The 24,786-nt window shown below is 38.3% G+C and overlaps 1 protein-coding gene across 3 annotated transcripts in view; it reads left to right on the top strand.

Annotated features, from left to right (window-relative positions):
• The window catches only part of pex5la (peroxisomal biogenesis factor 5-like a), a 93,229-nt gene extending 68,535 nt beyond the window's left edge, over positions 1-24,694 (top strand). For 2 of the 3 annotated variants that reach the window (XM_088425341.1, XM_088425339.1), the window contains 7 exons: positions 1,849-1,965; positions 4,332-4,475; positions 7,542-7,612; positions 8,965-9,183; positions 11,003-11,168; positions 14,975-15,132; positions 18,680-24,694. In XM_088425341.1, coding sequence (XP_088281467.1) covers positions 1,849-1,965; positions 4,332-4,475; positions 7,542-7,612; positions 8,965-9,183; positions 11,003-11,168; positions 14,975-15,132; positions 18,680-18,881 — 1,077 coding nt within the window. In that variant the 3' untranslated portion in view covers positions 18,882-24,694. The remainder of the gene's footprint in view (positions 1-1,848; positions 1,966-4,331; positions 4,476-7,541; positions 7,613-8,964; positions 9,184-11,002; positions 11,169-14,974; positions 15,133-18,679) is intronic. The other variant, XM_088425340.1, reaches the window with a different exon arrangement.
• Positions 24,695-24,786: the final 92 nt, after the last annotated feature.

Here is a 24,786-nt window from a genome sequence, read left to right as displayed (position 1 = left end):
AAGGGCTGCCAAAAAAAAAAAAAAAAAAGGGCTCTGCGACGCAAAGCATCTCACAGATATTTCCAACATTTAAGAGTTGTTTTAATTCATGGAAAACAGGGTTGTGTCATTTCGATGAGTTCATACTTGATATGATAAGATGTACGGAAGGCCTCTGAGGAAGAAGCAACCATGAAAAGTCACCTTGAGGCAATTTGGCTGGAAGTGTCAGCAGCCGCCAATTACCTGCCACGGCTGCTTGTCAGGAGCCACAATGGCCTCCACGTCATTCAGCTTTCTCTGAAGGGATGAGATGAGAAGACCTTATGACACATACATACTATTCCACCACGGATCTCGGCCGTGATCCCGTCTAGATTGTCAGTAGACACACTTGCAGTGCACACTCACAGGCATTACGAAAAGGACTTTGGCCCTGTCTTTCAACTTCTAACAATGGAAGGGTCCATAAGTGAGACATTGGTCTGATTGCTATCATTCATAACACATCCGCCAAGAATCGTGGACACTGTGATGAATTTATGAACGTCCACATAAACTACGGTCATGGTGATGTACAAAAGGAGCGAAGAATGCTTTGCCGTACTATGACTTATGAGTGGAGAGAAATGCGCTCTAAATTTAGTATGCACACTGAATGCATTATTAATTCTTTGTGTCTGAAAGAATGTTTTTGGTTTTAGATGCAGATACGGGGATGGCAGCACATCACTTGTTTAGCTATTTTAGCATCCCTAAATTTGTCAATAATTCATTTCATAACTTCTTTATTGTTCAATTTATTCCATTAAAACTGCATTTCGACTGAAAATGGCATCAGAGTTGCCCAGAACCTGAGTAACGGCAAATCACAGGTCACTTGTTTTCTAAGATTGGTCACATGATTTTTGTAGGATAAGCCCTGAGCACGCGTCATTTTCAGTTGATTGCAACAGGTAAAATGTGTTTTTAAAGGTATTAATTGTACATTAACAGAAACAAATCCATCAAATTAATCATAGACAAAATATAAACTTTTTATTGCTGAAAATGGAATCCCTCTAACAAGAAAAAAAAGCCACTTTTTTCATTCTGGTGATAGCTGTATGAGTACTCAACTTTTGAGTAGTCACTAATACCAATATCAAGTACTGATACCACTGATACATTTGACCTGCAAAATTTTATAATTTAATTTTTTAAAAAATGACATCATTTTACAAAAAGACTGCATTTTTAAATAAGTGTTTTTATTCAAATTTCATGAAATTTATTCCAATTTTCTATTTTGGTACCTTGGTATCACTACATGCCCATTCCTGAAAAAAAAAGGTATGTAAACCAAAATAAGTTATTTATGTGAATATTGAAGTGTCCTCTTTTTTTTCTTTTTATTTCCACACCCCTCAACGAAAAATAAAATGACAGTACAGTACAGTACTTTTCACATCAAGTTGCAGTTGCACTGTAAAATGTTATGTCCCACCTTACTCCAAGAAACAATATTTCCATCCCTTTGGTCCTCATTAAAGTCACATTCACACCAATGGGCAATAAGGAGTATTCAGCTCAGCGTGTTTTTGAAACGTGGAATGAGCACGGGGCATGAGAAGAACATACAAACGCAGCACAAGAGGGCAAAGAGCTTTGATTCATAAATCTTGAGACATTTGAGCTGCTTGTGGCTTAGTATGATTAAAGCACAATCCATCTATTGTAACCTTTCAGTATTTAGTCAGCAATATGAAATGCAAATATGACTTGAAATGACTGAATGTATGTCAGATGTGCACTAGTCATTCTTTCACCTGTGTTCCCTCCCTCCTCCCTGTTGTACCATTCCGCCCCCTTCTTTGCTGTTGGCTGTAGTCGGATACGGAATTCTGGGATAAGATGCAGGCAGAGTGGGAGGAACTGGCTCGGCGAAACTGGCTGACGGAGAATGAGCAAGCCCAGATTCCCTCCACTGTCTCTCCACATGAAAAGGTCACGATTTTTTGCGAATCGCAATCATCAAATGTTTGTTGCAAAACGCTCAAGTTGCATTAAATTGTGTATTGTATCTGTTAAATCAAAAACATGCAAATCAAACAAGCAGCGAGAAATCTTGTTATTTGTGTCATATTATTTACTGTGTACATGACACAAAAATAATCATCAGCGTACGTGCAAACAATTGAGTAATACCGTGCACACAATTTGCAACAATATTGTGAGGGAGGGCAAGGGCCATCCATTATGAGCAAGCATCAATGTATGAATACAAAATTGTTAATATGATCTCGCTCCATTGCCAAATTTAACGTCAACGCGTTTTCTTTACTGATCGAGGCCACAGGTGTCAAACTCCAATCCTGCATGTTTTCGATGTTTCTCTCTTCTACTCACCTGGTTCAAATGATTAGCTCATCAGCAAGCTCTGCAGGAGCTTGAAAATGATCCTAACCATTTGAATCAGGTGTGTTTTAGAGAGAAATATTGATGCAGTATAGCAGTTCTTGAGAACTGGAGTTTTACACATATGATCTAAAGAAATTTTTTACCTGCATAAATCAAAAAGCTGCTTAACATCAGGAGTGCCCAATCTACCTTTTTGTTTGGAAGGGGCAGCGCTACCAGGGAGCAAAAAACATCACCTAGCAACTACAACATGTTTCCAAAACCATGCATGATATTTTTACAATGAATTAATCAACACACCATGACCCAACTACTCTGAGTTTCCTGCTTTAATCCTTAGAATTTAGGGAAAGCAACGAAAATATCATTTTATCTGCGAGAAAAGGCAGAGGCACACGAACATAGCATGACGTCATTATGCAATCGTCTAACACAGCATGTACACTAGCTCTCATTTCGTAAATGTACTGGTATAAATGATAAATAAAATTATTTTTTTCTTCCTAATAAAAACAGAAAAGCTCTCTGTGAAATTAATATTATGCCACATACAACCCAGTACAAATGTGCATCTGCAGTTACTGTTGCTTGCACTTCTGTGTGTGTGTGTGTGTGTGTGTGTGTTTTTTTTTTTTTCCAAAATCACACGGTGTCATGCGAATTACCAGGACTACCTTCGGAATTGACCTGTCGACTGAGCACCCCTTCTCTACATGCTCATAAATTCAAATGTCCAGTCCTGTTTAGGAAATCCTATTATAAAACATTCATAATTGGTCATCTGTGGTTCCCATGGAAACGACAGTGCCTTTATTTGAAGTTGAAATTACTGCATGCTGGTACTTTATGAAAATAAATTAAACATTGATCTACAGGAACCTCGAAGAGTAGAACCTTTTACCTATAAAAATTGTTCTGAAAAACTATTTCGACAATTAAAATGTTATTACTGTATGTGTGTTTTTATTTAAGTTCACAGTTTTTTAAGTCTTTTAGTGACCTGATATCGTGAGGCAGATATTGAAAGCACCAGCTATCAAACAGATGCTGTTTGAAAAGAAACACACAGGAATTTAGTCATGTCAAAATTGTGTGTTATGGAATAAATCATTTTTCAAATTCCACCTTTCCTCACTGTATTTTCAAATTATTCAGTATGTATACTTTTAGGCCTGTGTGTGCTTTCTTCCTCCCACAAGTGAACATTTGAGCCTTGAAGCTTAAGGGAAAAACAGACAGTTTAAAAAAAAAAAAAAAAACAGATACAGAGCAGTGCTGCATAATTTGTAAACATCGCCTCTTGCTGTCCTTTGGAATATTCAGCAGCCCTTCACAGGCCAAGGAAACCTATTTGTTCCATTGAACTGAAGTCACATCGGATACTGCATCTCACCATGAGGCGGTAAAACCATTTTATTTATACATTGGAGAAAATTGGTACATTTTGAAAAAAACAAACAAACAAATTTCGAAATGTCAAGTAAATCAATGCGTTGGAAGTATCGAGTATTTCAAAGTACACGATGAAGCTTGATACAGCTCAATGTCGATGCGGTCCTCTATTCAATTATTATGCTACGTGTTGGAAAAAGATGATCTATAGTGGCCAAGCGAGCATCTAGCCGGAATATGTTTGTTTGCCATCACCCATTAGTTGACCTTCCCGTACGAGGAAGTCTTAAAAGGGCCCACTTGCCCCCCTCCCCCAATTGCGCAGAGCAAGTTCTTTCAAAGGCGTGCAGCTCAGAGGAGGCCGTAAACACACTGGAGTAATCACGGTTTGAAAATTCAAAGTTTAACATTTAAAGAGAAGGGAAAACCCCAGGGAGCCCAGTCCAGGTTTTGTGTGATGTGCTAAGGATCGATTCTTTGCTGCAGCTTTGCATCCGAGGAGCACTGACGTCACCCCTGAACTTGTTTCCTCTTTTTCTTGTTTATATTTTGACTTACAGGGTTACTACTTCCACACAGATAATCCCTATAAAGACTTGCCTAATGCGTTTGAGGAGGGGCTGAAGAAGTCTCGAGAAGGAGACTTGCCAAATGCGGTGCTTATGCTGGAAGCTGCTGTCTTGCAGGACCCTCACGATTCCGAGGTGAATGCGCTAATCAAAGTGCACATACATGCACAAAGGCTAAACAATGTCATTTTTTTTATTATTATATCCCCCAAAATTCCAATTAATATGAAATTACACAAGCAATACTTTATTCTTTCTTACAGTAAATACGCTAACCAGGAGCAAATATTCATACAAGAACAGAAAGTAAATGGTCCGTAATCGACAACAACAAACAAAAAAATATATAACAAAACAATGTATACAAACTCCAAATGAATTCACAAACACATTTTACTCACACAGATGTAAATGAATGAAAATACTGTCTAGTCTAAATAACCTTTTACAATTGTTACAGATAATGCTCGAGTTTAACAAATTGGCACACTTTTCTTGAAATTTAGCTTCTCACTTGACATGCCTTAAAAAGTTAAATGAAACATCTTGTTTCTCATAGGTGTACTGAGAAATGTTCATATTTAGAAATGACAATGTAGCTTGTTCAACTTTTTTATTTTTATTTTATCCTATGTTATACCATAAAAGCTATATAATTGATATCTAGTCTCAAAGAGTAGCAATTGTCCACATGCTGTTTTTGTGGAAAAAGGTATATTTCTAACAAATCAAAACTTTTTTCATATTAAAAAAAATGACACTTGCTCTCCCTTTGTTAATCTGTTTTGCAAAGCAGACTGAAGCAGTATAATTTCTGCACAACCATACTGTAGATTGAAGCTGAAATATTTTTTTAAATGAATCGTTTTGAATCAAAAATCGATTCTGTGTCGAATCGGACACCCAAAAATCGGAATTGAATCGTGAGTCAGTCAAAGATTCCCACTCCTACTTGATAGCTACATTATTTATCACTTGCAACTGATTGTGTTTCATTTCTCGCATATGCAAGGGCTATATGAAAAGTTTTAAGCAAACTGAAAGGCATAAAAGATTTTTCAACATTTATCTGTTAGCACAGTCACCATGTCTCTCTGATGTAAGATTTAGGCATTATCCATTGTCCGTAGCTATAACAGACACGGCAGCTACCCCCCATCTAATATAATTTAATGATAACTAGACCTACGATTATATTTTAAACATATTGTTGGTCATTAAGAACACATTCATTTGCAAGTTTTGGAAATTTGTAATCATTTAATATAATCCTTTTTAATGAAAAACGGTCTAAATCTGACACATTGTTCTTTTAAGGGATTGCTTGAGAATGTATGGGATGGAAAATTTGTCATTTTAAAGTTTCCTTAAAATCAGTTTTACAACATAAATGTAGGTTGGGTTTGCAAATGAACCATGATTTAAAAAAAGAAAGAAGCAAATTAAGAGGTAGACACAATGTATTGGGTTATTCATTCCAAATCATCCCACATTTTTGATCTAGAAAGTTGGTTTATATTTGAACTGACCCAAGTTGTCGTTTTTTTGTTTTTTGTTTTTTTTAAATACCTATGACACAACTTTCTGGGGAAAATAAAAACATACATGATATACATGGTATATCTTCCAAAAGGTTTGGTTGATCATTTTTAATTCAAAGTGGGTCAAATCTATCTTGTTCTACAGACAGTACACATTTTTTGAATCAGAGAATTCATTTTGAGAACAGTTAAGAAAAATAAGACAAATGTGAAAAATAGTCCATTTGAAGCAATGTTCTGGATGAAAAATCAGGGTTGTTTATGAAGGTTGGGTTACATGATACAATGTAGTGGATGGGACCTACATTTGTGCCACTAATGCTGGCATTAAATCATTGCATCAGACCTGTGTTTCAGCCAACTAGTCTTGATTCGAGTTGTTATGTCTTTGCTTTATAACGGTATTGATTTCAGATATTTTGAGATTATGGCCCACAAAGAACTAATTTGCTCAGTTACATGGAACATAGTCACGTGGCACAAGAATGTATATTTAGTTTCCGTTGTACCAAATGTTCCAATGTTACTTGAACATATTTATGGCCTCAAGTAATTTTTTTTCATACAAACATCATATTTATTTTAATTAAGACTACTACTGCATACTCTATTCCATGTTCACGCCAACACCAATTTGTCAGACAGAATGACCCTTTCTGTTTAAAAAAAAAAGAAAAAAAAAGCGAGATTGCAATCCACAGACTTGAAATCCATCTCCGTTCACAGGTTTGCGTTTCCAGACTCGTAATTACCACCAAATAATAGAACAACCAAAATTAAGCTATTTTTATGCATCAATCTTCAAAGAAAAAGCAATTCTTAGTAAATTGCCTATAATCAACATAACTTGCGATGCGTTTTACAAAATGCGATAACTCTTCGACTGCACAGGTCATCTTGACTGTGGCAAGTGTGAACAAAAATCTCCATCCCAGCTGGTTCATGCTGTGAGGAACCAAAAAGAAAGAATCCCTCAGTTGACCTCCAGCTGCGCGAGGCAGATTTTGTCCTCAGAGGACACAGGCCCAACTCTGATTGCCTAGAATTACTCCTGCCTTTTTGAATTGTTTACTGTAACAAAAAGGCCCAACTTGCTTGTACTTTTGATGAAAATTTCCATTTGACCAGTGAGATGAATCTTAGCTCCTTTCATTTTACTCCCCCTCTTCTCTTCTTAGTCAGGAGTGACCTCTTTGCAGGTTGAAAGAGCAAATCCTTCGCATAAAGTGCTTTTGGTATGCCCGGGAACATACAGAAATGTGCCAATTTTTGCAGGGAAAGGATAATCCCTCAGTGTATGGAACTAATACGATTCCAAAATTCCACCTGGGGCGCTTAGTGGCCTCTGAGAATTTATTTCTCCCCTTATTTAAAAGACCTATAAAAAAAAAAAAAAGGCATACGCAAAGACTAGTTTAGCATTAACTGGTTTTAACATGGGGTTTTACAGAGATAAAATACAAAGGTGATTTATTTTATAAGCTCACATTATGAATCTAAAAATTAACTACTCAGCCTTTTAGTGATTGGTTGTGAAACTTCCTTTCTTTACACATTCCATATATTCGAAATTTCTATGAATTATTTGATTTCAGGGGTCCAAAAAAAGGCACTGATGTCCAACGACTGCTCATGCATTTTTCTTCTTGTTCCTCTACAGGCTTGGCAAGTGCTTGGGACCACCCAGGCCGAAAATGAGAATGAGCAGGCAGCCATTGTCTCCCTCCAGAGGTAAATAAATAAACCTTGCATCTCTAAGCAGGCAACGTAAGAAGCGGGCTCATATAAACTGTCCTATTACCGGTACATGTTATATTACCAGTAATTTTGTGTAATCAGAGTGGAAAGTCTTTATTAGTACAAACATTGTTTTGGAATATAGAATATTACAATTCTTGTCAAGTGCAAGTGAAGTGAAAATAAAAAGGCCAGTTATGAAAAGCGAATGCGATACATTTATGTATAACATTATATAATGATCAGAATGTAACAATCTATTGGTATAAAAATGATAATAGTTGTCACACAATGCAAGATCTTCAGAGATGCACATATATATATATATATATATATATATATATATGAATATATATATATATATATATATATATATATATATATATATATATATATATATATATATATATATATATATATATATATATATATAGATAGATAGATAGATAGATAGATAGATAGATAGATAGATAGATAGATAGATAGATAGATAGATAGATAGATAGATAGATAGATAGATAGATAGATAGATATAGATATATATATGTATGTGTGTGTGTGTACACAGTTCAAGTATAAACAAGCAAGCGAATTTTGATAAGATATTGCCCTTATGTGGTCCACAGAAATAAAGGAGACTGTAATTTCACTCATTGTGAGTTTTTCAATCAGAGTAAACTTTTCTCTGCAATTGAACACACACACAAAAATTGCTTTTCCAAGTACATGCGATTACTAGACAGACAATTTTTGCAGTTAATCTTGCAGACAGTTACCAGTGGAATATGAGGCGCTTCAGTCCACATTGTGTTATTGTTATGTAACGTCTGCCATCTGTGTGCACAATGTTTTGGTATGAAGTGAGATTAGATAATTTACCTGGCTTTGGTCCTGTTGGAGCCACCCTGGCAACACTTTGAAAGGCACACATCCAATAACTATTCTGTTTTTGTCTGTAAATTTTAAAATAACATAACATTTGCTTAGGACATCTAAACCGATTTGTTTTTGTCTTATGAAAAAGAGGAATCATTTGTGTGCAAGGGATTTGAGTGCTCCGACTTTAACTTTATGTAACCCTCACCTTCAATACGCTGGGGTGAAATAATTTACTTTGAGATTAACGGAGATTAAGAGTTTGGCACATGAGTTGATCTTCCCAAATCTTATTTTTTGGCCCTTCTCTGAGTCTTTAAACTAATCCGCCAGGTTCATACAAAACAACTGCTTCATCTGTTATACCGTGTCAGAAACAACAACAACAACACTTTCCAAGCACGCTAATCCAAGGATATTAAAAACACAATGTAATCCCGCACGCTAACGCGCTTGCCGTCTTCATTCAGGTGTTTGGAGCTCCACCCCAACAACCTCCCGGCCCTCATGGCCTTGGCGGTGAGTCTGACCAATACGGGCATGCGTTACGAGGCCTGCGAGGCTCTGCTTCGCTGGCTGCGACATAATCCCAAATACAAGCACCTCCTCAAAGGCAAAAACCATCTTGTGGGATCCCCAAACTCCCAGCGCAGGATGTCCCATGCACCCAACATTGGCAGGCATGAAAGGTATTCAACAAAATGGGGCCTTTTTTCTTTTCGATTGTAGGCTTACAGTTTGGTAGCGCTCCCTGAAGCCTGGTCCATTAAAGGGATACTTTGCTTGTTTTAGCCATTTTCAGCAGTAAACATTTTATATTTTGCCGAGGGATGCACAGATTTTTCCCGAAAATCGTCGGTACGTGGCCGAAAGCAACAAGAACTTTTCTAATCGGACTACTTTACAGTTGTTATAAGATTAGTGTTGCTTGGCATTGATGATTGTTATATGCTTGTATGTAATATGTCACTTAATCAGAAATTGGGTAGTAATAATAAAAGGCCAAAAACCTCAAAGAAAATAATAAAGGTTTGTGAAACAATACAGGCAATAATGTCACGCAAAAATTGCTACTAGCAAGCATCTGCCAAAGATCCACACATGCACACAAGAGAAAGAGAGAAAAGAAATATGTATCAAATGGGAGGCAAAGAAGACACTAGAGAGTCGAAATTTTATCAGATGATATCATGTCAAAGTTCGAAATGGTACACCACACTTCCAGCCTAAACTACTTTGAGTAGAATGTGGAAAAATTTGTCTAAAAAAATGCACGCAATACTGCATAAAGGTTTTAATAACGGCAAAGTAATGCAGGTTTCTTATCAATCTTAAAACCTGACATACTGTATTTCAAAAAGAACAATTAATATTATTAAAACACATTTTGCTACTTGCTGTTGACTGACGATGACATCATATGTAGTCAGAGCTTGTAACAACCAATCAAGCTCAGCTTCCAAATGTCACATGGTCAAACGCAGAAAACAGGTGATCCATGATTTTAGTATACTGTTTCGGAGCCTTAAGATCATGTGAGGTAATTTTTATTCTATTGCATTGTTCATTTTGGTATTGTACATTTAGTTATGATTTTTTCATAAACGTTTTACTGCTGAAACATGAACTTTTCTCTGCGGACAATGGCTAAATACGTAAAGAACCCCTTCAAGTCATATGAATAAACTTTGAGGGAATTATTTGGGCTAGTAGGCATCTTTTGCCCATATACTGTAAGAGCTTTGCACAGATTGGTATTTTCTCAGTCAGTTTCTATGGTTTGGGTGATGCTTTATGACTTGTAATGACAGGAAACAGTTTATATCTTTAATTTCATGACATCTTAAATGTGTTTGTGAACATTTGAATTTGAGGGTAAGGACACCTGATCACATCATGTGTTAATCATGTGTTCAACAAGCTCATTTGTCTTAGTCTGACATCCATGAAACGCATGAAAGCACAAGAGCTCTGTGAACCCTGGCTTGCCGCTGGCCTTCTTTCACTATCTTGACAACCGTGCCCTCCTCGCCAAACCACTCTCAATCCCTGCTTTAGGGAGAGACGCTTCTATCTTAAGCTTTTAAAATGAAGGTTTTAAGCTTTGAACATCAGATAGAAAAGGCTTAATTCTTCTCCCGAGGAAAAGGAGCACTCTATCAAATCATTAATCGTCTCGTCCGAGTGAAGAGATACAGGTACATCCCAATTACTGTGATGTTCCCGCTAATCCATACAGGATCTTCCCTCTTCTCTTCTTTCTGCTGCCCACTCCATCCCTCTCCTTTAACCCTACTGGTTAACCGCTCTCTGCAATTATCCGCTCTATCTTTTACGTCCATCTTCTATGCATTTGTAATGCCTGACCTCGTGGGGGGAAAAAGACCTCCAATAAAAAAAAAAAATCTGTCTTTCTGTTCCCTCTCTCTCTCTTTCTCTCTTTGATAAAAGAATAACAACATTCACTGTCATGAAGTCACACGGATCCTCATGTGAATATGTCCACAGCTCCATGTTACCCGAGGTCAAGGAACTTTTCCTGGAAGCTGTCCAGGTCAACTCGGACACCGTTGACCCGGACTTGCAGACTGGCCTCGGGGTGCTTTACAACCTCAGCAGCGAGTTCAACAAAGCGGTGGATGCTTTCAACACGGCCTTGTCGGTGCGGCCTGAGGTATAGCAGCTACACACACTCATTTGTGCAAAAGACTGGAAATAGATTCAGAGTTACTCTTCGGTTATGACTAAGAGGGAACATTTGTTTGCTTAAGTAGCAATCAGAATTTACAGAGGCATTTGTGTGAGTTTACACCATCCCTCTAAAATAAAATGTTAAATCTCGTGCGCACAAAATAATGTTTTGTAATAATAATGTAATAATATAATGTAATAATGTAATAATAATGACTGATTATTGATTGGACTTATTAACATCAACATTGATATTCAACATTTTGACAAACTAACTAACTAACTAACAAACTTGGGAACTATTTATGTACAGTGTTCCCTTGTTTTTTGTGGTCATTGGGGACCAGAAAAACCCTGCGAAAAGTGGATTTCACTAAGTAGGACCCCCAAACCACCCCACAGACTACGTACACAAATAAAGAGTATGAAATGTGTTCAGTAAAACTTTTCCTCCCTTTCTTTTCCATGCCCAGTGACCTTCTAAGTGTAATATGGAGGTAAAACAGTCTCTTTTGGCATCAGCGAGTAATGAGCGCCGCTCACTCTCAAATCTCACAGCAGCACGGAGCACTACCTCAACCCCTCCCCCCTGCCCATTCCCACATTGCATCGCAACTGTTCTTAAAGGGCCAGCCACAGTCTGTGTTGTCACTCTGTTTAAGCTGCCCCTGCCCCACCCCCTCCCCCACATGTAAGTTTCGCACAGCTTCTATCAGAGTCAAGTATACAGCCTGAGAGTCATGTAGAGTCCTTGCCAAAACGTCCTTTTATAGTGCCAGATGTAGACGAGCAGTGATTTAGTTTTTAGCAAAAATGCCTTCATTTGAAGAAAATTGCACATTTGGGCTGTTAGACCGCTTCAGACTAGGACTAAGCGTGGGAGTGTTGCATTGCATCATGCAAAGTCTGTTGGAAAAAAAAAAAAAAGGGAGAAGCATTGAGGACAAAAAAAGTGTGAAGAGTGACGTTGCGAGGGTTCACTGTATATATTTATATATTCAGTGATACGCCGCCCAGAACGTCACTGGAAGCTCTCTGCCGTCCCTGAGCAGAGCGAGGAATATTATCAGAGACACAATTCATCCTGGTCATTATGCTTTTTAACATTTACCCTCTGGTCGGCCTACGGGGCTCATAAAAGCAAGACAGACTCAGAGACAGTTTTTCCCTGGAGCTATTAACGCTCCGAACACCAATGACAAAACAAGAATACACTGAAAATGTCAATGCCATATGCACTCCTGTCTACGGTGATCTGTCGTGGTTCAAGTTTCGCGGCTTCACTACATCTCGGATTTTTCGAAAGTATGCAGTATGTGTCGACTATCATATACAGATAATAGCGTAGATGTAGTCTTGACGTCACTGCTTTATGGGAGCTCCTACCCAATGTACTGCAATAACACTCCCACGCTCAGATCACTGTGGAGTCCAAACCAGTCTAACAACCTGTTAGTATCTGTTCTTGTTTATCCTTTCATCCATTTTCTAAAGTCGCTTATCCTCACAAGGGTCGCTGGCTTGCTGGTACCTATCCCACCTGACGTTGGGCAGTAGGCGGGGAACACCCTGAGCTGGTTGCCAGCTATATGCAGGGACGAAAATCCCTTCATGCACCCAATCACACCTACGGACAATTTAGAGTGTCCAGTACACCTGCCATACCTGCTTTTGGAGTGTGGGAGAAAACCAGAGTACCTGGAGAGAACCTACACGAGCACAGGGAGAACATGCAAACTACACACACTCATATATTTATGTGAAAACAATACCTACAATACGTACGTGTTGACGGTTTCATATAACTTTTGAGGGCATTTTAAGGCATACTGATGACACTGGGGAGCTGCCCGTATTTTTGTTGTAATTTGTATTCAAAAAAAGTCTGTTATTCTATATGCTTTAATACATTTCAACAATGTTATGAGGTATAATTCTTTATTTACAAAAGGTTTTATGCCAAAATGTTCCCCCTTATAATAAAAATCAAAGCTATGTTTCAGTTATTGACCTCTGTGAATTAGTATCAATTTGAGGAAAAAAACAAAAAACAAAAAAAAAACAAATGAAGTATGAACTTCAAGCAGCAAAATTGATTGTGCCGGACCACTAAGCTTGATAATTTATATCATGAAGATTAGTACCGCTGGGATAGGCTCCATGCCTCTGAAAAGGGTTTGGAATTGGGAATTGGGACTATGATTTGAAACACAATGCTAAGCACACAGGTAGTTGTCCCTAACAATGACTTTGCCAAGGGAAAGTAAGCGCAACACTGCCACACACATGACTTCCCACGTAGGGTGGCTTCAGTAAGTTGCATATGTACTCAGCACATATCCGCACAAAACAAGGAAGATATCCAAGGATTCACAAACTTTATTGGTGACTCTGCATCCCCTCGATGCAAATAAGCGTCTGTCCTCCTCCACGATGTCCCAGGTTGGCATGAACATTACTTACTGTTAAATCCAACCTCCCACATTTGACTTGGTAATATCTTCCCCCCTGCTGCAAAACTAGCTCTGAACACAAAGGAAGATAATTACATCCCCACTGCAAGGCTCAACCTTAGATAAAGGGCCCCTGTACTCTCGTAGACCATGACCTCTGCATGTGTGCGTGTGTGTGTGTGCGCACGAGAGTGCAGGTGGCAAACAAGCACAAGGACACCCTGAAGTGATGTAATTGAACTCCCCTTAAATTACCCTTGTTAGTTTAGCTAGGAGCTGACGGTGACGTTTTGTCACTTTTTCCCTAGCAAAAAACAGGCTGCTTGTTGCAAAATGGATGCTGTATTTTTTGGACCGTTAGGCACACCGTATTCTTAAATGTGACATTAATGAACAAGTCTATTTTCAAACATGTTCATGCATACGTCGCTCTGGCTTATAAAATATTTGATCTATTTGAACCATAATTTTATTTGATAGATTCAGTGTTAGTATGTTAGATTCAAACAGGACATGAAATATCAGGCAGCGCATGTTTTGAGAATTCACTGGAGTTGCTTTTCAGCCTACAATACATAGAAATCACTGTAATCTCTAGTAACACACATACATAGCGCATATCAATATATTTCCGCTGTACTAGATGGTTAATTCATGAGAAATTGTACAAAACAACCTACCTTGTTGACAGTCCACACAGCCCTGGCTTGTTTTGTTTGGAAAAGTAGCTAAATGCCACTAGAATGCATAGATAAGTGTGTAATGAACAGCTGGTATATCATTTTATGTTATTGCTACCATTCCCATACCCACTGACATTTTTTTGATGAGCTGCGGATCATATTGTCCCAACGGGACTGAAAGAGTTAAGGTCAACAAACAGATGGATTGACAATACTCCTCGAAATCTTTTTGGAGACGTTCGTTACTTTCTTTCCTTTCTCTTTGGAAGCTCCGAGCTAATATTGTCTTGAATGAAAGCTGGCTTACGACTAAATCTGGTCCACCAAGACAACAAAAGGCTCCATCATTGTAGGACGGTCTGTGCATATGGATGTTTTTTGTTAAGGTGCAGCAATAGTACTGTTTTCATATGCCAAGTCCACTTAGCAATAATTGAATAATTTTATATTTTGTTATTATTTATTTACCTATTTTTAAAGTAGACCCTAATGTACCCCTAACCCTCCGAGCCCTATTGCAATTACATGCGGATCAGCATGAGATTGTAAACTGTCGATTTGATGAGAAAATTCAAGGATTTTAAGTGAGCCATATATTTAAAAAATGTATGCAAATGAATTCCTAAGGACTAAAAGATGTTTGTTTCACCCAGGATTACTTGCTGTGGAACCGACTGGGGGCCACTCTGGCAAACGGAGACCGGAGCGAGGAGGCGGTGGAGGCGTACACGCGAGCTTTGGAGCTGCAGCCGGGATTTATCAGGTCCCGCTACAACCTGGGAATCAGCTGCATTAACCTCGGCGCACACAGGTGAGTGAGTGCAATTGCTTTGGGGGCTGGAATTAGGGGCAAAAAAGTTTGAGTGAGACAAAGTTGAATCCTTAGAGTGCGAAGCAAGTCATCATCTCTGCCAGACAACTCCCACAGAACTAATAAAATGTGACCACGCTCATCGACTATATGCTCAGGTCTTTCTTGTCTTTATTAAAAAGACATCACAGACTGAGTGACCACACTCAAGGTTCAACACAACAGAATTATAAAAACGCTTGCCAGCAACTTGCTTTCCATGTGTATTCTTGAGCCTATGCAGCATTTGTCTATGACTTTCAAACCCAACATTTGAATAGCGAGGACAATCGTGTTACATTTTTTGAACAGTTTGACAAAAGCTCTTCAACTACATCACAATTGTCAGTAAATGTGACATCCATAACAGCATATGGCACAATGTTGTGAAGATTAAGCATCTGTCTGTGTGTACATGAAATCCATTACTTAAACACAGCTATGAGTGTAAGAATATAATAAAAATAATATTTTAATGACAGCAGAAAGTAAGAAATGAAAATGACGTCTTTTTTTGCCATGACGTTATCTGTATGTCACGGTTTAACGGGGGTTTCTCCCGTACCATAGGCATGTAAACAGCTTATTCCGAGCGTTTCAAAAATCGGTGTCATACAACGTACAGTATTTGTACACGTTCCTGACAGTTACGTTTAAATGTTACTATACTCCAAACTTTTTCTACGCATTTGATGAATCTGTAGTGTCAGTCTGAATATTTCTATCAGCGTTATAGCTTAAAACCGACTTCTTTCAAAATCCAAAGAAACCCAACATCAACCAGCATCAAGACTGGTTTACATTCACCCTTGAATAGGGTTCCTGTCAGGGATAAGACAAGACACAAATCCCACAAGATGAGATGTCACGTGTGGTTGAATCCACACGTAGGAGACAAGAGCTTAACAAAATTTGCAATATAAAAGAATGCCAGTTTTCAAAAAAGTTTTTTTCTATTGAGCAGACAGCACGAAAATTAAAGCTCTAATCTGTAAATCTCGTTAAGCTACAGTTGAGGTCTTTCTTAAAATGGAATAGTTCAACAAAACGCATACAGCTGATGTTAGCTGCGGTGTTTGGTGCAATCTTTTGCAGCGTTTACAAAACTGCCGTTGTTTTATCTGCCAATATTTTACCATCATTTTCTTAAAGTGGCAAACTGAAGCATCTTGCATTTTTCGCTTTTAGGGTTGCGGCTATTGAGTATTTTGGTATTTTGATGAAAAAAATAAAATAAAAAATACATATCAGAGGACTTGGGAAACACGAATATTAACAGAGAAAACTAAAGAACACATTTCCAAGCAACTATGGATAGTCAGGTTATAGTCAGGTTTTATATTTTTATTGATAAAACATTTTTATTACCATATTTTCCACACTATAAGGCACACCTAAAAGCCTTCGATTTTCTCATAAATGGACAGTGCGCCTTATAATCCGGTGCACCCTATACGGTGAATAAACCGTGAGTTTACGTTTTTGAGGGACACAACAAATACAATCATTTAATCGCCATGTAAATTCTTCAATTTTTACCTCTGCATTTCAGTTCTAAATGCATTTTGTGCAACAATTTTTTATAACACCCTGTTTGAAATATTGATATGCTATATATGCTACAATTTTGAAGGAATTTATTTGGGGACAAGGTGCAAAAAAGGTGTGTTTTTATCAAAGAAAACGCAGTTTTGTCAAATGTATTCAGAAACTGTTTTAAAATGAACAAAACAATATATTTGAAGGTTTTTGTTTGCAATTTGATTAAAAAAATCAAGTTCAATATTGAGTTGAATCATAATTATATCCTTTTAAAGTCTTGATTCATCTTGGCATTGATCTAAACAGTCTTATTGTAATCAAGAGGTATTTTTCCCCATTCTTTAGATAGTACTCTCCACAAATCATCTTTATTCTTAATTTCTGATTGAAAAGATTTACTGACTTCTCTGTTTTGTTGCCATTCCCTTTAGTGCAGCTCCATCTAGTGGATGCATAACGCAACCCCAGCCACTACTGTAGCTTCTATTTTATGCGCCTTATAAATGAAAACAATTTTAAAATTGGTCATTTATTGAAGGTGCGCCTTATAATGCGGAAAATACGGTACTAAAATATAGACTGTGAGATTTTAGACAACCCTCTCCCCATAAATATATTGTTCAATGAGACAAAGTGACATTAGACCCACAGAACACACATTTGAGTCAGTCTGTTTTATTAAAAAAGTGATCAGTTGGAACAGCAACTTTGACAGGCTGTCAGCATTCAAAGTGAACACAGTTATTTTCATCTATTGAACTGCCTTCAAAAAGTAATCCGACTGCTCTTGGGGGCATTCAAGTGCCCGATTTATGCTTAGACGCTGGCCATGGGTGCTAACAATTGGACTTCTGGCTCTTTAAAGGTCGCCGTTGTTTCAAGAGCTATTGACTAATTAGAGCTGTTCAAAAGTCTGGCTCTTCTTTTTCCTTTTTAAAACCTCAATATTGCATATTTTAAAACACCAGCTTACTCATAAACATCGGGATACATCCATGTGATACTGTAAGTGTTTAAGTGGTGGAACATTGAATAAAAACGTTTTTTTTTTTTTTTTTCAAATATTATAAATTGCAATGATATGAGCTGATTTAATGTCATCTGTGGGTACACTACATTAATCACGTTGTTAATTGTGCCATATAATGCTTCGTTTTGGCGTATGCAAAAAAATAAAAATAAACTTTTAAGGGTTTTTTAAGAGCATAAGCAAATCTAAAGAACATCTTACATGCTTGGCCAACACATTTGATTTTTTGAAAAAAGTTATACTTCTGGCTGGTGAATTTGCGCTGCCGGCAGCTCCTCCTCTTTACTCCTGCCTGTTTTTCTTCCAACAAGCTGGTGTTGTTTACTCGTCTGCTCTCGTTCCAGCCATCCGTGTTTTAACTTGTCGGCTCTTTAAAAAGACACGGTTCTTATCATTCACAGTGACGAGCCGTTCAAAAGACTCGGTTTGTTCATGGAAGTCACATCACTAGCGGGAGATGTACAATAAAATGCCAGTATTTAAGTCGCTTTTGGGTGCCTTGAATCGGCAATTCAATGCGATTTCAGTACAACATTGTTAATATCGCCATAACTTCAAATAGAAGCAACCCTCGAGCTCTGCAACTCACTCCGGGAGCAACAGTTAATGCTGTAAAAATTCAAGTTCAAAGAGTCAAGTCATTCCTCATTAATTGGTATAGTAAGGTTTATTTTGAGGTTGGCTGACCTTCTGCGTGTTTTACTGCCTGGCAGAGCTTTAACAAGCGGCGCATTCTCCTATGCAGTCAGTGAAGAACAAAAAAAAAAGACGAAGAAAAAACTAGACGTGCCGTGCAGGGACGAGAGAACTCTCATGACATTCTAATCTCGCGAGAACACATCATTACAAGCTCTCATCCCGTGCCTAGTTCTTGTAAACGTTAACGCTTAGAGAATCGTGACGAGGAAAGCTAATTAAATGCACGCGTGTCTCCAGAGAGGCGGCCAGCAATTTCCTGACGGCCCTCAGCCTTCAACGGAAAAGCCGGAGTCGACAGCAATCCCACCAGGTGATGTCTGGAAACATCTGGGCCGCTCTCAGGATAGCTTTGTCTATGATGGACCAGCCCGAACTCTTCCAGGCCGCAAACATCGGCGACCTGGATCTTCTGATGAGAGCCTTTAACTTGGACATATGAGGAATAGCAAGGTAGTGACGAGCGCATTTCCTCCTCTTTCTTCTAGCCCGTAGCTCGAAGCCCAAAGTGGACACAATATTGGATGTAATGCAGGAGATCTTAATCTGTTTCCTTTTATGCACGTCACCCAGCCCAGTTACCTTGGAGCAGTTGTGAGAACGGGTTCTTCCAAGTGACTGCCTGGTGGCGGATTTGCACCGCAATTTGCAAGTACCCCGAAGAGCACAAGGACGAGCCGAGATTGTACGAGCAATGCCTTAGAGAAGACGTCAATTAAAAACGGGCTCACTCATCGGAACAGAGCTGAAGCGGAGGAGCTTTCACAGAGGGAACGTCATGTACACTTTGCTGTTTGCACACAAGCGATGAGGTTTTGGGGAAACAAAAGCTTTCCCCACTCAATTACTCAGAAAGACTCATGGGTGGCTTCGGAGAGCAAAATGAAAACAACGGCACCATATAACCTGAAGTTCACATTTTTCTTCCTGGCTTGGAATAATGCTCCCGCATGACTTTTCAAAAAGTTTCCCTTTTGCACTTGAGACAAACCGTTAACCTCCTCCATCCAAGTGGAATGTGTAAGCCAGGTTGTGTAAGCCTTACTCAAAAGCATGCCAACAAGATTTGTTCATACTATTTTTATGGCAACACAAAACACAAAGCCATTGCATCCTATATATTAATTATATCACCCGACTGGTTTCACTTTCCTTGATTTACTGCCGTCTTCTGAATTTGAGATCTTTTGTGTTTTTCTCATCTGACTGAGTCTTTGTTTACTCTATGGATACGTTCTAGGAACTTTGTAATTGAGCTTCTAAACCAGGGGTGTCAAACTCATTTTTGTCACTGGCCATTTTGTAGCGAGAACTTCCTTCACTGGGCCGATGTGTTGAGGAAACCAAGTCGATTTTAAATGATCTCATAGTATTATTACCGTACAAAACACATTGATGGCTTAGTTGTTTTGAAATCAGAAGTAAAGCATTCTAGTTTGTTCATTTATTGTTTATATTACAGAACAAACCAAAAAATCTCAACTTTATTTTTCATTATACATGACAAGCTAAAGTTTTGGAACTGAGTTTAGCGAGGGTCATTGAAACCTACATGATTTGCTTTCGCGGACCACATAAAATGACGTGGCGGGCCGGATTTGGCCCCCAGGCCGTGAGTTTGACACCTGTGTTCTAAACCTTCAAACTTTGCCTCTGTCATCAGGCATCATCCAACATTTCCACCAAGCAGCGCGGTTCGGAATTAGATTTTAGGTTTCTGCTTTCACGCACAGATAGGAAAATGTGAAACGCAGACAAGCTTTCGCAGCGGAAATGTAAACGCTAACAGAGCAAATCGCGCTGTTCAACTCTGTGGAAATGAGTTTAGTCCAAAAAAAACCTGTCGAGGAATACAGAAAAGTCAACCACTCTTCCTCCCCGGCACCATTGTCTGAAAGTCACTCTGTAAAGTCAGCGCCACCCTTCGGTTGTCAGAAGAACAGAGTAAATGATAGCTCACCTTGAAGTTTAGCCCAGCACCTTGCTGTTTCACCAGCGTGGCTGTGTTCCTGCTAGGCCGAAGATGGCGGTCTGATCCTATGCAAAAGGTGATATTTTATGTTCAGCGGACCTTAAAAAGAAACTAAAAATGCTGTCAGGGGAAGTCAGAGCCCAGCGCTTCAGCCATTCATCTCCCCAATCATTTCACTGTGCTCGCAGGTTGAATAAGGACGAGGATCTCATTAAGAAACTGGTGCGGGCAAAAACAAGAGATAAACCCATATTTGAAGATAAACACAATTCATTCTGTAGATTGTTGTGATGTTGTCCTTGTTTGCCCCTACAACATTTGAATTATATCACTTTCCAACTGCAGACATTCAGGAAACTAATAACAACACGATATTGTTTGGTCGACTTTCAGAGTAGTAAAAAGTAAAGGTACTAGCTAGTGTTGCGACAGTAAGGAATCATCTGAAACAGGATGCAAAAAGCTAACATTGAACTAAGAAGCCGTAAAAATCTTTTCTTTGCCTAATCTTATGTCCTCCGGTAAAGTGTGGATTGATTGACCTTCTTGTAGACATAATGTCAAGATTGTCAAGAAGGAAGGTGTACCCTTGATGCGGAAGAGAACAGACAGTTCAGTAAAACCTTCCCCTTCAAAAATATTCGACATCAAAACAGCCACAGCAGGCCAAAAACAGCAAATCGATACCCAGAAATGTCATCAAAGTCAAGCCAAACAGGGACCACAGGAGACAACCACAAAGCACTAAACTAAAAATCAACAAAGATGGGAGCTTAACTGCCCAAAAAAGACACAATGGTAACAACAAGCGGATTGGCTGCTCACATCGGAGCTAAGGAGAAGCGGTAATACCAATTACTGTATTTTTGGGACTGTATGTCCTATTGAGGTATACGTCGGACCTGTCAAAAAAAAACGCATCACCAAGAAAAAGCATACTGTACTAGTCAAAGATTTGGAAACGAGTTTTTTTAAATCGCTGGTTTTCTGAAAGTGCTCTATCCAGAAGAATCCTCTATTTCCACCAGTCGTGTTTGTTTTTTCTACCATGAGGTCATGAACTGTCCAATGATCTATTTTGCATAAAATATCAGAAGGCATGTGGACTCTTGCTTTTTATGGGTTTAGGTTTAGGTTATATTTGTCGGCGCAGAAGTGCTTTTAACACAAATACCGTATTTCTTCGTGTACAAGTCGAGTTGGGGTTTTTTTCCCCCTCATTTTCAACCCCCATATTGGAGGGGTGAAATTAATTTGAATGTGAAATAAATTCTATCATGTTATTTATAAGACTTATAATGATTATACGTATATATACCTCTAATTCAATATAGTATGCATCCATTTTAGCATGTTTGCACTTTCAAATGAACTTTCGTCAAGCGCCACGTTATTGCCTCTCTATTGTCAACAAAGAGGCTGCGTGGATAATTTTTCGGTGGACTTTGACACATCATTAAAAGGAAAAGACGGATTGACCTTCAGCCCTTGAGCGTGTGCTTGAACAAGCTGGCATGGATGTCGGCAGGTGCGGGGAGAAACAGCGAAGGGCAACCTTCCACATCTGATCTCACAACAGTCGTCACTTGGGTAAAGAACGTCTCAAGTAAGATGATCAGCAAATCATCTCCGAAGACCTCCATTTCAAACAAATTGGACAAGATGACGTACCACAAATGGCGTTTGCGCAAATAACGAGCAGGTAGGAGAGGACGTCCGGGATTTAAATGGGGAGGAGCTATTTGGCGTGTCAGATAGTGATAATGACTTTGAGATGAATGGCTTTTAGATGAATTCACATTCAACTGTGTCAAAAAATAGAGCAACTTCAAATCCTTTTATTTTTGCAACATTAGTGTCAGTATTTGCGCTTGTCTCGTTTCCGCCCCATCCCCTCCCCTCCCATAACCGCAACAGTGTTATTCGATATACAATGAAGAAATGTGTCTAAAAGTAGCGTAATTTGGACATTTTAATAACACACCCCATGCGTTTTAATTGGAGAGCCATATATTGTGTCAATAAAGTTAGGGGTAGACGTATAATCACGTTTTTGTACAATTCACCCAAATTGAAGTAAAAAAGTGGGGGTAGACTTGTACGAGAAATACGGTATTTACCGTAAATATGATTCTACTACTGCGCTGCCATACAATACTATAGATGCGGCGTATGTCATACGGTGAGGAACCGCCATGTCGTCTCTGTTTGGAACTACCATCAAAACAAGTCAAGGATGGACACTGTGTGACAAAAAATATATATATATTGGTCAGATGAGACCACAAAAGACAGTTTTATGGTACTCCGACAGTTCATTTTAATGTTTTTTTTTTTTTCACCCTCTGTCCTTGATATTTCAATGTTACACTTTAACGCAGCCGCATAGAAATGACAGAATGGCTTTGGATGAGTCTTTTGTGCCTCTGTGTCACAGCTGGCCAGCGGATCTGTTTGTTTTTACTGGCCTCCCCCACAATGTCCTACATACCGACATTGCCAGGTATCTCACTACAGCCACACTCCTTGGGCAAAATGGCCTCCATGCAACTTTTGCTTTCTTTTAACAGACTCAGAAGTCATTTAGAAAAGACAAAAAGTCGTCGTTTGTTCAGCTGTGTATCAAAAACTGAAAAAATGATGTCAGTTTTCAAATGTTCAAAATCCAGTCTAGTTTTCTGATCGAGGTTTGCAGGCCTTGGCTACTTTTGCTTGAAATGAAGAAGTTATTTTTTTAAAGAAACCTTTGATGGCAGACTGTATTGCATTTGTGTCAGTAGAAGCGATTTGTTGAAGCCTCTCAGGTGAACTATCATAGAGCATGCTCCTGAGAAACAAAACGAGCTTGAGCGCATGCCAGCTTTTTAACATTGCATTTGTATGCATGGACAACGTGAAATTGCTTTCTTTTAGTCCCAATTACTTAACATACTATATTACATTACATTTCATTATATCAATATGTTTGCAATTAACAACTGCACCCTAGAGGAAAAAAAAGCTTAAACATACATCTATAAACTGTAAAAATGCTTTGCTTAGTTAAAGCAGCTGTGCAAGGTTGAAAATAATGGACAAAAAAAAAAAAAAAAACTAAGAGAACTAGTACATTACAACAACACAGATGTATTGCTAGGAATTTTTGGACTACCTTTTGACTTGACTACTGATAACAGTTTCTAATAACCCCAACCATTAGAGCAAGAGCTTTCCGCTAATGTGTTTTAATAGTTGAAATGAATCACGATTAACTCAGAAGTTACACGATTTGCATAACTAATTCATCCACAAAGTCGTAACATTTTATGAGTGCAAGAATTTAGTGTCAGAAAAACGAGGAGAGACATTATTTACCTTATATGGAGACTAAAGCTTGCAAGATGTTAAAATCACACACCAAAAGCATGACATAAGGCATAATTAAACATATTAGTAAAATTTAAAGAACAAAGTCATAAATAAATAGGACTTACTTATATGATCAGATTTAAATGGAATGAATCTATGATAGCAAGAAATGAAATAGTCTGTAGTTTTTCTACAGAAGAAAATTTGAATTTGATTGAAATCTGTAGACATCCTAGGGGGGAAAAACATGTAATTTTATGAGAAAGAAGAAAATTGATGTCAGAAAATCAATCATTTCAGGCAAATAAAACTGGGTACTAGGTTGTACTGATGGTTGTAAAGATTGCAATGTGGCCCGAACACTCCATTGGACATGAAGTCAAATATGGATATTTTTGTCCTCCTCTCATTAGCACTGGGTGTGCAATGCAATCATTTTGCTAATTCAACAGCCAAAAGAACTAAATTCTGCTCACAAATCCATTTTATCTGTACTTTTTATCCATGTGATAAAGTCATTGAATTCTAAACTCTTTGGCTTGATTTCATTCAGGAATCATTATCTTGCCTTACGACTATCAAAACAATCGATAAACGTGCCTAGTCATCTCTCATCGCATGTCAACTTCTTCAAGTGTTTGACAAGGTCTACTGGAAATGGTTGGGGTTCAGAAGAGTTATCGGTATTTTCGTCTTCATTCAAGTGTACAAAAAGTATTTTGCTCATCTGTTCAGCCATGCATCCTACAAGAATAAAAGAAATGATATTTTGATGGGAGGACATTGAGATGATAGGCTTTGTATACGTCAGTCATTTTAGTTTGACACTATAATGCATATTACTCTCCCTGTATAACCACAATGAACGCATTAGAACCTTTAAAATGAACATTATGAAAGTAATCTTTTCAAAATAAACTTGTTATACGAATGCATTCCATGTGCGTGTGTCTTTGTGTTCTTTGGATCGATCACGCCCGATGGATGACAAACCTGTGCTTCATTTTTCAACAAAGTGCAAACAAAA

Source organism: Hippichthys cyanospilos, chromosome 10, assembly GCF_059441005.1.
Source record: "Hippichthys cyanospilos isolate Australia breed blue-spotted pipefish chromosome 10, RoL_Hcya_1.0, whole genome shotgun sequence".
NCBI lineage: Eukaryota > Metazoa > Chordata > Actinopteri > Syngnathiformes > Syngnathidae > Hippichthys > Hippichthys cyanospilos.
The sequence above is the reverse complement of the archived record's forward strand: the minus strand, read 5'-3'. Positions and strand labels throughout refer to the sequence as shown.